This window comes from Melanerpes formicivorus, unplaced genomic scaffold, assembly GCF_026170545.1.
Source record: "Melanerpes formicivorus ecotype bairdi unplaced genomic scaffold, bMelFor1.0.p_v2 SCAF_49, whole genome shotgun sequence".
In the NCBI taxonomy this organism is placed as follows: Eukaryota; Metazoa; Chordata; class Aves; order Piciformes; family Picidae; genus Melanerpes; species Melanerpes formicivorus.
The window spans coordinates 4,724,997-4,741,425 of NW_027142401.1; the positions used below are offsets into that span (position 1 = coordinate 4,724,997).

Sequence of the window (16,429 nt, forward strand, 5' to 3'; positions counted from 1 at the left end):
ACTAAGCCAGCACTCTACATTTCAACAGTGGGGAGGTCAGCTTACAGAAAATAGTATCATAGTATCAGTCAGGGTTGGAAGGGACCACAAGGATCAGCTAGTTCCAACCCCCTGCCATGGGCAGGGACACCCCACACTACATCAGGCTGGCCAGAGCCTCATCCAGCCTGGGCTTAAACACCTCCAGGGATGGGGCCTCAACCACCTCCCTGAACAACCCATTCCAGGGCTTCACCACTCTCATGGTGAAGAACTTCCTCCATGCACAGAATTTTTTATTTACCAAGTAAAGAAACACATACCTTATATATACAATTAAGAACCGATCTTTCAGTCTTATCATTTTCTGCTCCTGTAGTGTGAAGAGGCTGCAGCAAGGTCTTTAATGGCATGGCCATTATCCAGTCCAACAAGCACAGAAGTAAAGAAACCACCAACTGGAACAAACATTTTGAATTACAAATCAATTAAACCAGCACTTGTTACTTCCCCTTTATCGCTGTATTTTACTTCCCTGGTTTACTTTATTTTTTCAGTTCAGTAGAGTCAACCTTCTACAGTAACAGCAGGTTTAAAAGCCACTGTATCTCAAAAGCCTATGGCATTTCAGTAAAAGCTTTGGCTAGTGAGATCTTTAATAATAACACTAGTTCATCATCATGGCAGGTCTTGAGCAGATACTGCCCTTAAGAGTATCTCCATGATTTTCCAAATTGATTTGCAGAGTGCTGTTATTGTCAGGTTACAGCGGTACGAATTAAGGCTGATGCGCCATTTTGCACATAAATCTCACTGTAAAGTGAATCAAAGGTCGCACAAAAGTGAACAATTTCAGCTGCATTTAGTGCTTTAGAAATAACAAAGCATTTCCTTCATCCCATGTCAATAACGCTGTGCAGCACCAGGTTATCATCTGAAACAAATCCACCTGCTCTCTGCATTGTAGGCCACTCAGTCAGCTAAAGAACTGACTCCCTCTAGGGGACGTTTTGAAAGACTGTAGAATGATATTAGGTTCAGACCCACATACACACCAAATTATTAATAACTTACTGGCTTCAAATGTTTGTTTGAGGTTTTTTTTTAATTTATGTCAGAAACTTAGCTGTGGAAGATAGAACAATTCAGAGAAACAGCTGCAAAGTTTCTCTAAAATATTTCCCAAGCAAAATCAGTCTTTTAAAGATAATCCACTTAACTGATTTACTAAGCAGCACCATAAATATCACACTTATTTCACATCACACATTACACCTTTGTCTCTCAGAGGCACTGCTGTAATAAATCTGATGATGAGCAGCTCTAAGTATTTGTGTATTAAACTAATTTTTCAGAAATCCATTAGGTGTGCTTGTCAAACTAGGTAACCGATGATACTTGACATTGAATGATTGCATTAGTGCACGGGGAAACTTCTTGATGTATGGGAAGCATCTCAAGTGGAAAGGAGGCTAGCTCAGCACACTGCTGTAGACTGACTGCATTAATGCATGGGGAAACTTGTTGATGAATGGGAAGCATCTCAAGTGGAAAGGAGGCTCGCTCAGCACACTGTGGTAGTCTACAGCAGCCCTTTCCTACTTGCAAGCAGAGAGGAGAGGCAAAATAATGGAGGCCAAAATAAGTAACATATGACTGCCAGCTCCTGTGGGAACAGGTGGCTCAGAACAACAGAGCTGCCAGTGATAAACTACACCAACGTGCCAAACTTTGGATGACCATTGAACCCCACTGTCCTAGAGCTAAGCCAAATAATTCAGATGAGAGACAGTTTCCAGAGGGCAGAAAATCTGTGAATATCAGGTGAAAAAAGGAGCCCTTTTGATCTAGGAGACTCAGGCCCACTGAAAACACGAAAAGATAGTAATTGTTTTGAAGGAAGACAACAATCACATGAATCTAGAGACTACAGCCTGTTTTGTTCAAGAATGTACTTACAATAAAAAGTGGGGGAAGAAAAATTATTATCTTATAAAGATTTTGACAGGTGTTCTCCACAAGTTGAGAATATATTTTCACTACAAGACAAGTCAGAAAGGTCTACATTATTTGCTTTTAAGCTTACTGAAGATAAGGAAAAAGAAGATGTTCTAATTACTGAAAACAATCAACCTCAATTAACTGTAAACACATATTTTCCTTCAAAAACTTCCAAAATCCACCTTCATTGCTGGGATTCTGAGACTATACTGTATGACCCTTGGAAGAGCTGAATCCCTACTTGAAGGCACAGCTTCAATTTTGCAACAACGGCAGGTCACAAGCCTTTGGAATTAAATTGCCACATCAGATAACAAAATTTAAACAAACAAACAAACAAAATGCTTACCCTCTTGTCCTGTTCATAAGAAGAAGCTTCTGTGCTGGGTAGCAGATGGGTAATAGTTGCTATCAGAATCTGGAGAAAAGACATCATAGTTGCTTTTTAAGAGACCATTTAAATGCTTAAAACAAGTGTTTAAGTAGGTAAATGTGACAATACTAGATTCTTGGTGAAATTCTACTGAAGTTATTTTGAGACAAATTAGATTATTCCTTACCCTTTATTTATTATTTATTTTTTCAAACAAAATCCTTTTAAATTGATTTTGCAGAAGGTGTCAAAGGACTGTATTCTGCTTGATGATGTAGGTGCATTATGGACAAGGAAATTACACTGCTACTCCACATTTTCAGGCAGAAAGATGTAGGGTGCAGAAAGGAGCCTGAGATGCATTTGTGGATGGGGTTATCTAAGCTCCATTTTTTCTTAGAATTACCACATTTGTAAACACCCTGCCTCTACTTAATGAGCAACATGACTGCAGAGGAGCAGAAAAATCCTTGCTAAAACTCTTGTGAAGCTTCCATAGGATTTCCCTTTATGGTTATCTGGGAGACCTCTTATCTTTTCTCTGTGCTTCAGATTTACAAGGCTAGGTTGGTGGAGGCCTTGAGTAGCTGAGTCTGCTTGAAAGGTGCCCCTGCCCATGGTGAAGAGGTTGGAGTAGATGATCTCTGAGGTTCCTTCCAACCTAAGCCATTCTGTCTTTTCTCTTTGATTTAAAGTGTATTCAAAGGAAATATTTTGCTGTATACTGAAACACTTCAATGCAAACTTCTGCACACAAATATGGAAAATACAATTGTAGATCCATATTTTAAGTGATCACTTTCACACTAAACTTAAATACACACATTTGAAGGTATTCAATATTTTTAAGGGCATTTTGTTGACAATATTTAGAATTATTTAGAATTTAGAATAAACCAGGTTGGAAGAGACTTTCAAGATCATATTCTCACGTGCATAGTAGTATTTGTGAAAAAATAAGCATGACATAGCCATTTTACAATTTTGAATTGTAGAATTAACCAGATTGGAAGAGACCTTTGAGATCAAGTCCAACCTATCACCCAGCACTATCTAATCAACTAAACCATGGCACTGGGCACCCCATCCACTCTCTTCCTAAACACCTCCAGTGATGGTGACTCCACCACCTCCCTGGGCAGCACATTCCAATGGCCAATCACTCTTTCTATGAAGAACTTCTTCCTAACATCCAGCCTAAACTTTGGACTTGGCAAGTAAATGCAGTGTGAATCCATGAAACAAAATTACTAAGGTTGGAAAAGACCTCTAGGATCATCAAGTCCAGCTAATTATCAGTAAGATGATGTTTCTACTAACTGAACGTTTAGTGAAACATAGCTGTCAATATTCTAGTATTTTAACTTCAGTGAAGTACATTTTACTGTTATATCAAAAACATACATTCATTTGTCACATAAAAACAATTACTCACTTGAATAATTCTTAAAGGTGAATCAGCTTGATACACTTGAAGTCTATGTACATAATGTATCAGCATGCTCAGCATACTGCAGGCAACTTGGGCTACTGTTTTGTTTGGAAACTAGAAAGGAGAACACAGCACAATGATGATGACATTTCATATAGCAGTATGTTAGATGGTAAGCTGGGCTGACATTTCAGTGGCAGCTCTGTACATGCAGTCCCTTATGTACCTATTTATTGGAGGAACAGAGTTAAATTTTACAAAAATTAAAGGAAATAGGATGGGATGGGATGGGATGGGATAGGATAGGATAGGATAGGATAGGATAGGATAGGATAGGATAGGATAGGATAGGATAGGATAGGATAGGATAGGATAGGATAGGATAGGGTAGGATAGAACCAAACCAAACCAGGTTGGAAAAAACCTTTGAGATCATCGTGTCCAACCTATCATCCAACACTATCTAATCAACTAAACAATGGCACTGAGCACCCCACCCAGTCTCTTCCTAAACACTTCCAATGATGGTGACTCCACCACCTCCCTGGGCAGCCCATTCCACTGGCCAATCACTCTTTCTATGAAGAACTTCTTCCTAACATCCAGCTTAGTTGGTGGTCATAACCAAATGATAGTCACAACCAAATGCTAGCAGCTAACATCAAAGGTTTGGGATAGACAATTAGGCAGTTGCACATGACGAGGGAAAGGAGAAAGGAGTTTCCTAACTCATTTCAGATCACTTGGTACAGTATCATGAAGCTGCAAAGAGGAAATTAATTTCTGCCTTAATGTTTATTAATGTTGCTGCCTCACTGCAAAAAAACACAAGGTCTTTCTTGAGAACCAGGGCAAGTGAACAGCTGTGTTCCCAAAACGGGAGCCACAGTGCTAACAGTGAGACTAGCTGTCCGTAGTTGTTAGTGACTGCTGTGTACAGCACTTGTGTGAATGGAAATTAATGCACTTCAGCTTCTGTACCTAATTCTTCCTTTCTCTGTTTTCATTTAAAGGCAGGAAAACACTGCTGCACTGGAGCCTGCCTTTAACAGTTACTAAAATGTTTAAGTCACTGTGCTAGTCAAGGCAAAAGTGATTGCATTTGCACATTTAGTCCCCAGGCTTGGGACTGGATGCACATGCTGCCCTATGCTCTGAAGTGGAAAAACAAAGAAATGAAGAGACATGGAGACATTTCCATAAATTATTAATTCACAGGACCTGTAATTGAGGATTCTTCCCTCACTGCACTTGCCTGAAAACATTAAGTTGTGTACCAAGCAATGAGCACAAAGTGGATTTTACAAGTGCATTTTATTCGTCTAGGACATGAAAGTCCTACAAAGCTGAGCTAAAGACAAATCAGAGCAGAATGGTTATTAGGACAGCAAAACTACAGACTTCAGAAGACAGCATAAATCACACAGAATTAAAAATAGCATGCAATGGGCCCAAGGGAAGACTTCAAATACATTCTTATTTAAGAAAACACTCTGTCTTTCCTGAAAGCAAGTGTTCCAAAACACAGTACTGAGGAATCTCAAATCGCTCAGAAAACAACCAGGGAGTTCATGCTTTAATCACGAAAAAACTGTTCTATTTGTGCAGGAAAGATGATGGACATCAGAATTTCTGCATTGTTAAAAGAATAAACCAAAACATTTTACCTGTTTTAACCTCATTTTACTGAGCAGTGAAGCTGTCATAGGCGTGTGATGCAAGGTGAGCATCTACCTCTGAACTCAGAATAGGTTAACTACATTTCACAAATACTTAGATTTAATTTCTTGGCTTCTTAAACTGTTTTCTTAATCCAATTCTATTAAGGAGGGAGGGCATAAATTCTAATGTTCAAGCTTGACTGACAATAAAAAAAAATAAAATTAAGGAAAATTGAAAGCTTAGCAGTATGATTATGGAACTTGAGATCAAATCCAGATTGCTAGAAACATCCTTACAAGCTTGAAGGAAAACCCCAAAGTCACTGGAGAGGACAAAAGGAGTGGAAAAACAAGAGCAGTTTAAGAAATTCAGCAATCTGGAGATCCCTTAAGGAAAAAATACCTGAGAAAAAAGCCTGGGGACTTTTCAGAGTCTTTGAATAATCAGCTGTTCACTACCTAAAAACACAGGGAGCATACTTTTTCTTTGTCTAATTTAAAAAAACCCACAACCAACCAATGAAAAAAACCCCACCACACCCACAAAAAACCAAGCCAAAAAGCAGACACAAAAGAAGATCACGAAGCTCTAAAATGATTTATGCAAATTATTTAACTGTTCTCTCCTTGAAGATTTTTTAAAATTTACAAAAGGGTACAGTAATCAGTGGAGACATAAATTTAACAGAAAGGCTGAAGGGTATACAGCAATGAATACAAAATAAGTTCAAATCTTGTACACTCAAATTTTCAAGCCTTAATTCAGAGAGTAGAATAGAACAGACCAGGTTGGAAGAGACCTTTGAGATCATCAAGTCCAACCTATCATCCAACACCATCTAATCAACTAAACCTTGGCACCAAGCACCCCATCCAGTCTCTTCCTAAACAACCCCAGTGATGGTGACTCCACCACCTCCCTGGGCAGCCCATTCCAATGGCAAATCACTCTTTCTTTGAAGAACTCAGGCAGCAACACTGAGCTTATGCTGGACAGCAAACAAATTCACCTTTTCCAAGGCAGCTGTTTTGCCCTGATCTAATTTCCCAAAGTCTTCAGAGGTGGTGTGAAGGCAGCTGAGTGATCCTACAAACATTTCACTCACTGCTCCTTATCTCTGCAAAATACACTCTGTTAATAAGCAAAATAACTCACTACTTTTATTTGTACTTTTCTTTGTATTTAGCAGTACAACTGTGGATATAATTTTTTTACAAGTTACTCAACTGAGAAGAAACAACCTCTCAATGAACTGACATTTTGCCTGGTACCTAACTCTGGGGTTCTTCTCAAAAGGGTAGCCTTGCCATACTTTCATTCTTGCAAGGATCCATCGCTTTCTGTATGTTACCACAGTAGTTTAATCTTTCCCTGCTTGCAAATAACCTGTTTAGCACACATTCAACTAAGCCTGTATAATCATAGTATCATAGTATCATTCAGGGTTGGAAGGGACTACAAGGATCAGCTAGTTCCAACCCCCCTGCCATGGGCAGGGACACCCCACACTAGAGCAGGCTGGCCAGAGCCTCATCCAGCCTGGGCTTAAACACCTCCAGGGACGGGGCCTTGACCACCTCCCTGGACAACCCATTCCAGGGTCTCACCACTCTCATGGTGAAGAACCTCCTCCTCACATCTAGCCTGAATCTCCCCACCTCCAGCTTCATTCCATTCCCCCTAGTCCTATCACTACCTGAGATCCTGAGAAGTCCCTCCCCAGCCTTCCTGTAGGCCCCCTTCAGATACTGGAAGGCCACAATTAGGTCACCTCGGAGCCTTCTCTTCTGCAATTTGGTGACTATCTGCAGCATTGTTGAGAGGAGCATAATACAATCATGAGGTGTAAGAGTGGACTGCTAGTTAAGATCCTTTGTGTCAGACTTCAGCAGAGGTTAACACAGATACAGCACTATCACCACACTGCTGGGAGAATTGCTAGCTATGTTCAGAGTAAGCTGCTGGGCTATAGTTCTGAATATGCTTCTGTAATTCAGAAATGGGCATACAGTTGTTGGTAACATTTCTCCTCAATGCTGTTTGCTCAATTGCACTTATCAGTAAGTTGGACTAGAACAATAGCTCCCTATCCATTCATTTCTCCTGAAAAACAAGAGAGTACAAATCTCTGACTACTAGGAAACCAGGAGATTGCTTAGGCAAACAAATCAAGGCTCATCTCTCTCTCTCATGATGTATTTATGAGCTTTTCATTTCATGATTAAACTCGATTGTGAATGTATACCACTGCTAGGAAGAGGAGAAAAACCAGTGTGCTCTGGATGCTTTTGCCAACACAAAGCAAAACAAATTAGAAATAGAAAGGTATTTGTCTTCTCATTCAAGAAGTAATTTATGCTTAATGTAAATGAGATACTCATGATTTGTTTAATCAGTATGTCAAAGGAAAATATGAGAAATCATAGTCAATGTCAGGATTAAAAATAGTTCAAACTTTGACAAATTGCAGAAGTAAAATAACACCACCATCATTTGCTCAACACCAAACTTGCACAGGAACTTGATAAAATGTACTAGTTAGGGAATATTACAAAGCGAGGGGGAAACCCTGGAAGAGAGTATTAATGAGGCTGCAGAGGATGAATGTGATTTTGCAAAGCAGGAAATTGCACTTTAGAGTCTAATACTAAAAGCCCTGCAGCTACCCATTTTAGACACAGACTCAAATCCTGCTTCAAAGGATGTGATCAACTGATTTGCTAAGATACATTTCAGATTCCCATTGCTGAAAAGGAGTTAGTCCCCAACATCTGATGCAAGCTGTGTACAACTGGTGTACAGCCCAATTTTCTGCCATACAGAAAGACTAGGCTATTCTATAGAAATATGGAAAGGTTCTGAAAATAAAGTGGGAAATATCAAACCCCCAGATTTTTCACAAGCATGCAAGTCTGCAAAATGATGGTAAATGAGGTACTCTTAATATTCTACTTATGAGAATATGAAAAAGGTTTGTAAAAAAGTAGGAAACAAAAACACTCATCAAGGGGGAAGCAGAACTTAAAAAAGTGCAGCTATTTAGCAGAGATTATTAAATGAACAGAATCATAGAATTGTTAAGGTTGGAAGGCAACTCAAGGATCAGCTAGTTCCAACCCCCCTGCCATGGGCAGGAATCCCTCACGCTAGAACAGGCTGCTCAGAGCCACATCCAGCCTGGCCTGGAAAGCCTCCAGGAATGGGGCTTCTACCACCTCCCTGGGCAACCTGTTCCAACCTGTTCTTACCATCCTCATGGGGAAGAACTTCTTCCTAACATCCAGTCAGAATCTACCCACTTGTAGTTTTGTTCCATTCCTCCTAGTCCTATCATTACCTGACCCTCTAAAAAGTCCCTCCCCAGCTTTCTTGTAGGCCCCCTTGAGATTCTGGAAGGCCACAATTAGGTGTCCTCGGAGCCTTCTCTTCTGCAGATTGAACAGCCCCATCTCTCTCAGTTTGTCCTCATAGGAGAGGAGCTCCAGCCCTGTAATCATCCTTGTGACCCTTCTCTGGACATGTTCCAGCAGGTCCAGATCCTTCCTGTAATAGGGGCTCCAGAATGGAACACAGTACTCCAGGTGGGGTCTCAGCAGAGCAGAATAGAAGGGGGGAATCACCTCCCTTGACCTGCTGGCTATGCTTCTCTTGATGCAGCCCCATACTGTTAATACTGAAAATGAGACTGTGAAGTAAGGATGCTAAAAGGTGACCATGACTTTGCAAAGGAAGGTATCTCTACACATACAGGCAACGTGCATTTTAAAAGCATTAGTCTCTCACCTTTAAAGAAACGCAAATCACATTCAGTGCTTCCTTGATCTGAGGATGATGTGATTCATGAACTAGCTCCTCACAGATCCAAATACCAAGGCTGCAAAGAGCAACACATCTGCAAAACAACATGGGAGGACAAGTTGTTGGAAAACCTGCTATAAGAATGTGCAATTTTTATGATTCATGGTATGTCCTGCTGAAGTCCAACAAGGTGGCTTTAATAGTTTGAAAAGAATGACACAAAAAATGTCTAATGCTGTAACACCTGAAAATAAGGAAGAAATCCCAAGTACCCTGGTGAAGGCAGACTTGGGCACCCCATACAGGAAATTCATATGCATTTTCTTCAGACAAAGTAAAAACTGTGGTGGAAAGCTCCTCCTTCCCAACATGAGAGTTTGTTCATATTTGTTGAGCACTTCTGGGTCACGAAAAGAAGAGAGGGGAATGCTATTTGTTCATTGATATTTACACATTTTCTTTTAGCTTGACAATAAACAAGAATGAATAGAGGAGGGGTAAATGACTGCTCCAGACAGTATACACATTGTGATTAGATACTTCAGCTTCTGTTGTTTCTTCATTTTAAATCAGGAAATAGAAAAGAAATGTAAAGGTAAAAGAGTATTTAGATGTAAGTATCCAAATCAGCAGAGATGGATGAAGTTTGTTCAGAAATTTTAAGGAGCTAGCCTAAGGACTCTCTGAAGCAGTACTAATTATCTTCAAGAACATAGGCAACAAATACTCTGGAAACAACTTTAGAATTCAAAGTCCTCTGGATAAAATTGGAGAGTAATCCAAGAGTGAGAAGATGAAAGCTGGCCATGGGAACCACAAAGCAGTGTATCTGGGAAGGGGAAAATGTATGCTAGAGTAGAAACAGAAAAAGAAGAGGGTATGAACCCTGTGCTGCAGAAAAAGGATTTCAAGGGTACACAGAATTGGGAAACCGCTAACAAGTAGCAAAAAGACATCTTGGATTTAATTGTGTGTGATAGTGTAAATAAGATGTCAAACCACCTTTGTCACTGAAATCTCAATTGACTGAAATCTCACTGAAATCTCAGACTGCCTCCAAAATACTTTGCTTAATACAATTTAAAGAATAAAGATAAGCTTGAAGAAGTCTAACAAACAAGTGACAAAAATAATATACAGCTTTGGCAAATACTGCACATGGAGTAAAAGTTGAAAGGCATTCTAAGTCTAGGTCACAATAAAGGAAGTAAATTAGAAGAAATCTTCTGACATGTTGTAAGGCACTGAAGAGTTTGTTTTCCAGTAGAAGATATTTGTCCTATATACTATTAGTCATAAAGCCAACCTGGCTGTAAAAATTAAGATGAGTATTGAAACACTCTATCTAAAATTTCTTCTTTGAGAAAATTCAGGATAATTCAGGCAAGCTACTGCCAGGAATGTTTTAAATGCACTCCAGTCTTGGAGGAGGAATAGCAATCTACACTGCTGGTATTCCCATAGTATGCCTCTCAATCCTTTTGAACAAAATTAAGTAAGTATATAGCATGGATTTAATAACAAATGTAGACTATTTGTGTAATCTGACTCTGAAAATAGATCTTTAGTGCACAGAAGAGTAGGCAACTCTATGTCTGGGTTACTACAGAAATTTTCTTCCTGCTACAGAATCATAGCATCAGTCAGGGTTGGAAGGGACCACAACGATCATCTAGTTCCAACCCCCTTGCCATGGGCAGGGACACCCCACTCTAGATCAGGCTGGCCAGAGCCTCATGCAGCCTGGGCTTAAACACCTCCAGGGATGGGGCCTCAACCACCTCCCTGGACAACCCATTCCAGGGCTTCACCACTCTCACAGTGAAGAACTTCTTCCTCACATAGTTTCATAGTTTCATTCAGGGTTGGAAGGGACCACAAGGATCATCTAGTTCCAACCCCCTGCCATGGGCAGGGACACCCCACACTACATCAGGCTGGCCAGAGCCTCATCCAGCCTGGGCTTAAACACCTCCAGGGATGGGGCCTCAACCACCTCACTGGACAACCCATTCCAGGGCTTCACCACTCTCATGGTGAAGAACTTCTTCCTCACATCCACCCTGAATCTCCCCACCTCCAGCTTCATTCCATTCCCCCTAATCCTATCACTGATATCCTACGAAGTCCCTCCCCAGCCTTCTTGTAGGCCCCCTTCAGATACTGGAAGGCCACAATAAGGTCACCTTGGAGCCTTTTCTCCAGACTGAACAGCCCCAACTCCTTCAGTCTGTTCTCAAGAGAACCATTCCACGTCTGATGACACACTGACATGCTAATTATCCAGGAGTCTATAAGGTTTCTCCTAAGAATCCTGGAATCCCAGCGTAGTTATGTGGCCATAATATTGTTATTGAAAAATCACTGCTGTAACAGCATAAGCCAAAGAAGAGGTGAACCCTGAGTTTATCACCCTATCACTTCCCTTTTCAGACTGTCAGTGGCAGAAAATGTATTTTATTAATACAGTTATTAATCTTTACAGATGGAGATCTGAGACTAGAACACATTTCAGATAATTGACTTCCCTGAAGCTCACACAAAACACTGCTTTTGTGGAAGAGATAAGGAATAGAGATTTATAGCTTGGGTAACAACTGCAGCACTCAGACTTGCTAGAGATACACAAAGCTGTGTACCTAAGTTCCAAGAAATCTCAGTTCTCTCCCAGGAAATTGCAGGCAATTAAGCATCTACTAGTGGCTGAGTCAATGCAGCAAAACTATAATGTTGATCCTAAATATGACCTCTGATACTAATCCAGGAGAACTCTGTACTGCTGTCAAGCAAGAAGCATCAGAGAAGGTTATTACCAAAAGACTGTGGAAAAACTGACACTGAGGAACAAGGCAGTCAAGCTTCAGGAGCTGTGGGGACATCATCATCTCCACAATGAAGACACATGCTTCTGACCCCAGAAGAAAAAAGGCATAAGAGACAATGGGAATCTATTCCTTTTTAATCTTCATTTAACATTACTACACATAGGATCAAACTTTGCATTTTGGGGGCACCATAACTCTTCCTTCTGAAATGCTAGGCATGCTCCTACACACACACTTCCTCACAGCCAGACAGGCTATGGGGACATGCAGGATGTTCCCCTCCTCTCTCCCAGCCACATTGCCAGAACTGAGGATTAAAATATACTTTGTGCTTCAGTGTCACAGGATCAGTAATAGTGCTATGAACCAAATGGATTTACATTATGCTGTTTAGAATTCTGTTTTGCCAAAGAATGTGAAAAATGAAATTAGAAACTCTCAATATTCCTTCCTTCCCCTGTGTTGAAAGATATTACCAGCTCAAGGAAAGATCAGGGAAATGGGATGGATGAAAAACTCTTCTTGCTTTTCCAGCAGATTTTAAGTTTCAATGAGATGATCTTTCCAGCAGCATTTTCCAGGTATGTAGTCCTAACATTTTGTATTTGTTAATTGACAGTGTATTAGTTGAGCATATATAAACACTTCAAATACATAAAGCACACAAGTGTGCTCTTCCTTGGCATACATTACAGGTTCCGGTTCCAATACCACATGCAGGACTCTCTAACTGAAAGCCTCTGGGGACAGATAAGGAGGAACAAAATCCTAAGCAAATTAAGAAACAGAAAACTGGTTGAATGTTCTCTCTGAAGTTCTCCACTTGATGAAGATTCCTAGGTTTAAGCATCAGAGCAATCATTCCTTGTTTAATGCTTAGCTCAGTATTTTCTGCTTCCTTTCCACACCATAATGAAGGGCTCATGTACCTTGCATTATTTCTGTGGCCTAATAGAAAATAACCATACCTTCCTCATAATTAATCTTGTCTTTAACCAAAGCCAAAAAAAAACAAACAAAAAAGCAAGCCTCTCTAGTACAGAAAATCCCTGAGCTGAACACCAGGGTAGGCTGGAAAAGCATACAGCTTATATTCTTACCCAGGTATTTATATATACACACACACACACACACCCCCTTTCCTATCATCCACTATCAGAGAAAGGATACTGGACTAGGTCAGCATTTGATCTGACAGAAGTTGTCTGTTCTTTCAACATGTCTATTTAGATACAATTTCAAATTCACCTGTTGTGACAGTGTTAAAGGAAACCATGGAAAATATACACATGAACTTTTGCTCTAAGGTCTCCAATATTTCCACCTCAGAACAGTACAATAAAAGTATCTATTCATTTAGCTCTTTTTCTGATGACCTACCGTGCAGGACCAGATGGCTCCTCCCTTGCTGAACTTAGCACAGTTTTAATTATGAGTTCCTAAAAAAAAAAACCAAAAAGGAAGAAAATATTCACTGGTTTACCAATAACTCCATCACATAAAGCATTCAGAAAAATGGGATCTTATTCCAGCACACACACAGAGGCATGTTGCTTTGTTGAGTCTCTGTGCTTGTGGTCAGATGAACTGCCAGCTTACTACTACTCTGAGCTTCTAGTCTGCCCCAGATGCTTGTTCTTGTGCTAACCCAAGAACATTCTACAGGTTACTGGCCTAATTTCTGCTCATTAGCCATTTATCTAATTCTTGCCAAAAGAAACACAACAAAAGACTCTCTGAAGACAGCTTCTGTGAATAGTGCAAAGGGTATTAGAGAAAGAATCTATTACTTCGAGGTTTAAAAAAGATTTTTTTTCACAGTTACACTGATTAGAAGTCTTTGCAAGTAGCTACAGAACAAGTCACTAGAGAGCCTTAAGCATGATCTCAGGAAGAATTTTGACTCAACTGATGCAGATTCCTCTCATTAAAACTCAGGTAAACAGCCATTATACAGTAGAAATACAAAAGAAGAAATTCAAAATCAGTCCCTGAAAGGGAGTAAAGTATGAAGTAGCTTCAAAGCCACCATCTCTTTCTAAATTGAAACACTTTGGAAAGTTACAGGGAGCCTTTCTTAGGCATAGCAATCATACCTGACACATATACAGCAATTAAACACACAAAATGAGCCCTGCCTGTTTTCAGAGTGCTGGCACACTACCCAACTCCATGTTATGATAGAGAGGGTAAGGTCACCCTTCATCTTTGCTTTTTGTCTAAAAGAACATACTGATGTAGAGAGGTTTTCTACAGCCTCTAGAAACACAGGTAGATTTCACCACTTGTGAATTCCCAGTAAATTCAGTAATATGTCTGGACATATTCCTGTGCAACCTGATCTAAGCCAAACCTGCTTAGCAGGGGAGTTGGGCTAGAGATGGTCAGTTTCTGGAGATCCTTTCCAACCCCTACCATTCTGTGATTCTGTGTTGTATCTTGAATCTCCTTGTCTCAGCTCATTAAATATGTGAGCCCTGCAATCAGCTCTAAAGAGAGTAGGTTTCAAAAGGCCTACATCATTTCCTTTCACAAACATACAAACCCACTTTATTATTAATAGCAATTATAAAATCCATTTAGTAGTCTAAAGTTTGACAAGTATAAAGTTTGATCTTGAGACTGATAATCTATTTGAAATGATTTCTGAAAATTAGAATCATTAACTTTTAGTTAGTATATCCTGCAAACAACATCATATTAAACATGTATTTGGTTGCTGAATACCATCCAAATATTCTTACAAATGTCTACCTTAACATCCGTAAACTGAGACACAGCGATGTCAGGAATGTTTGGGTGAAGAGCTGGCAGTTCATGATATAAATTGGGAAAACAAACTAGAGATCCTAAAAGAACTTGTGCTTCAACTCTTGGTGCCTAAAATGAGAAGAAAAAAAAAAAAAGGTGGGGGGAAATATATATTCTCACAGCAGTCAGGAAGCTGACATGTATAGCTGCCTTAAGAGAGAACAATGGTTGAAACTCTACACAGTCATCTCCTTTCTCCTGCAAACTCTGCAGAGCTGAACAAACTGAGACCACAACCCCATGGATTGCTACTCATGCACACCCCATGCTCCCATTTTCCAAGATGGTCAAAAGTAAGCAGAGGAATTGTTAGGATTACAGACAAATGACTGAGCTGCTAACTAGGCTCGGGTCTTAGGATCAGCTAATTGAACAGGATGTGGAAAACTACTGGACATGACATGAGGCATTGCTGGACATGACAGGTAACAGTGTAAGAAGCTGACAGAGGCTTCAAAGAGTACCTTGAGGGAGGCTGGATTTCATAGTTGGTTAGAGGGGGAATGATGTGAGAAACAGTCAAAACTCGCAGACAATTGGAAGGGAGTATTGGGAAACTTTGAGAGAGTACAGTCATGCAAGGCCAACAGCACCTAGGTAATCATATCAGTATTACTATATAAGGCTGAAGTTGCCTGGGTAACAATATGAGAAATACATCCAAATAGTGCAAACACTAGCAGATTTGAGTTCTCAAGCCTGAATCAAGTCATTGCACAGCAGAGATAGGAAGGAATAAGTGTACTTTTCAAATGAAGGTACTGTCAAAACGGACATCTATTATAAAACATTTTCAGTCACAGATAAATGACAGCCACAAATCCAAGAACTCTGAAGTAAAACAAGAGTCCCTGCTTCAACAGTCACTTTTGCATCCTTCACTTTCCTATAGAGGACTGGCATGTGTAGTGTTCCAGAACAAATCACTGAGACACTGTATTTGCCAACCATTACGCTGACTTATGGGGACAAGTCAGCACCCTAATCAAGACAAAATACTGCTCACTTTTCTCTCAAACCCATTCCACGCTCACATAAACATGAATGAACTGATGAATACTTACATTGAGGAAAGAAGAAGCAGCCACTCTTCCCGCTGCCACAATGAAATCCATAATAAGCATGGTGGCACCAGGTAAGCCAAGTGAAAAGAACTGAGGAGAGCAGTGTTTGATGATTGTATTGACGATATCCTTGCAGGAAGAAAAGGGGAGGGGGGGGGAAGTTAAGAATATCAACAAGATGAACAAGGAAATGAAAAAAGAGCCAAGTATTTATCAAAGGCAGAAAGAAAAAAGCAAGAAAGCAGATTCCTGAATAACTGAACAATAACTGAACAAAGAGTAGCACAAGAAGATAAATTTGTTAAATATACTCATATGAGTATAAATAAACTGTGGTATACTTTATAGATCAGCATCACCTTGAATGTTATTGTATGAGACTGATACCAGGCCACATCTTATACTCATTCAGTTTAGCTTTTATGTGTTCTGTAAATGAGTCTCCATCTCTGGAGAAAGCCTGGATGTGTTCCTGGGTGGTGAT

The 16,429-nt window shown here is 40.0% G+C and overlaps 1 protein-coding gene across 11 annotated transcripts in view; it reads right to left on the reverse strand.

Moving 5' to 3' along the window:
* RALGAPA1 (Ral GTPase activating protein catalytic subunit alpha 1) overlaps positions 1-16,429 on the reverse strand; it is a 155,809-nt gene that overhangs the window by 66,761 nt on the left and 72,619 nt on the right. For all 11 annotated transcript variants that reach the window (XM_068160385.1, XM_068160384.1, XM_068160383.1 and 8 more), the window contains 7 exons: positions 15,946-16,074; positions 14,825-14,950; positions 13,451-13,509; positions 9,231-9,339; positions 3,789-3,899; positions 2,330-2,398; positions 303-437 (listed from right to left, as the gene is read on the reverse strand). In XM_068160385.1, the coding sequence (XP_068016486.1) occupies positions 303-437; positions 2,330-2,398; positions 3,789-3,899; positions 9,231-9,339; positions 13,451-13,509; positions 14,825-14,950; positions 15,946-16,074 (738 nt within the window). The remainder of the gene's footprint in view (positions 1-302; positions 438-2,329; positions 2,399-3,788; positions 3,900-9,230; positions 9,340-13,450; positions 13,510-14,824; positions 14,951-15,945; positions 16,075-16,429) is intronic.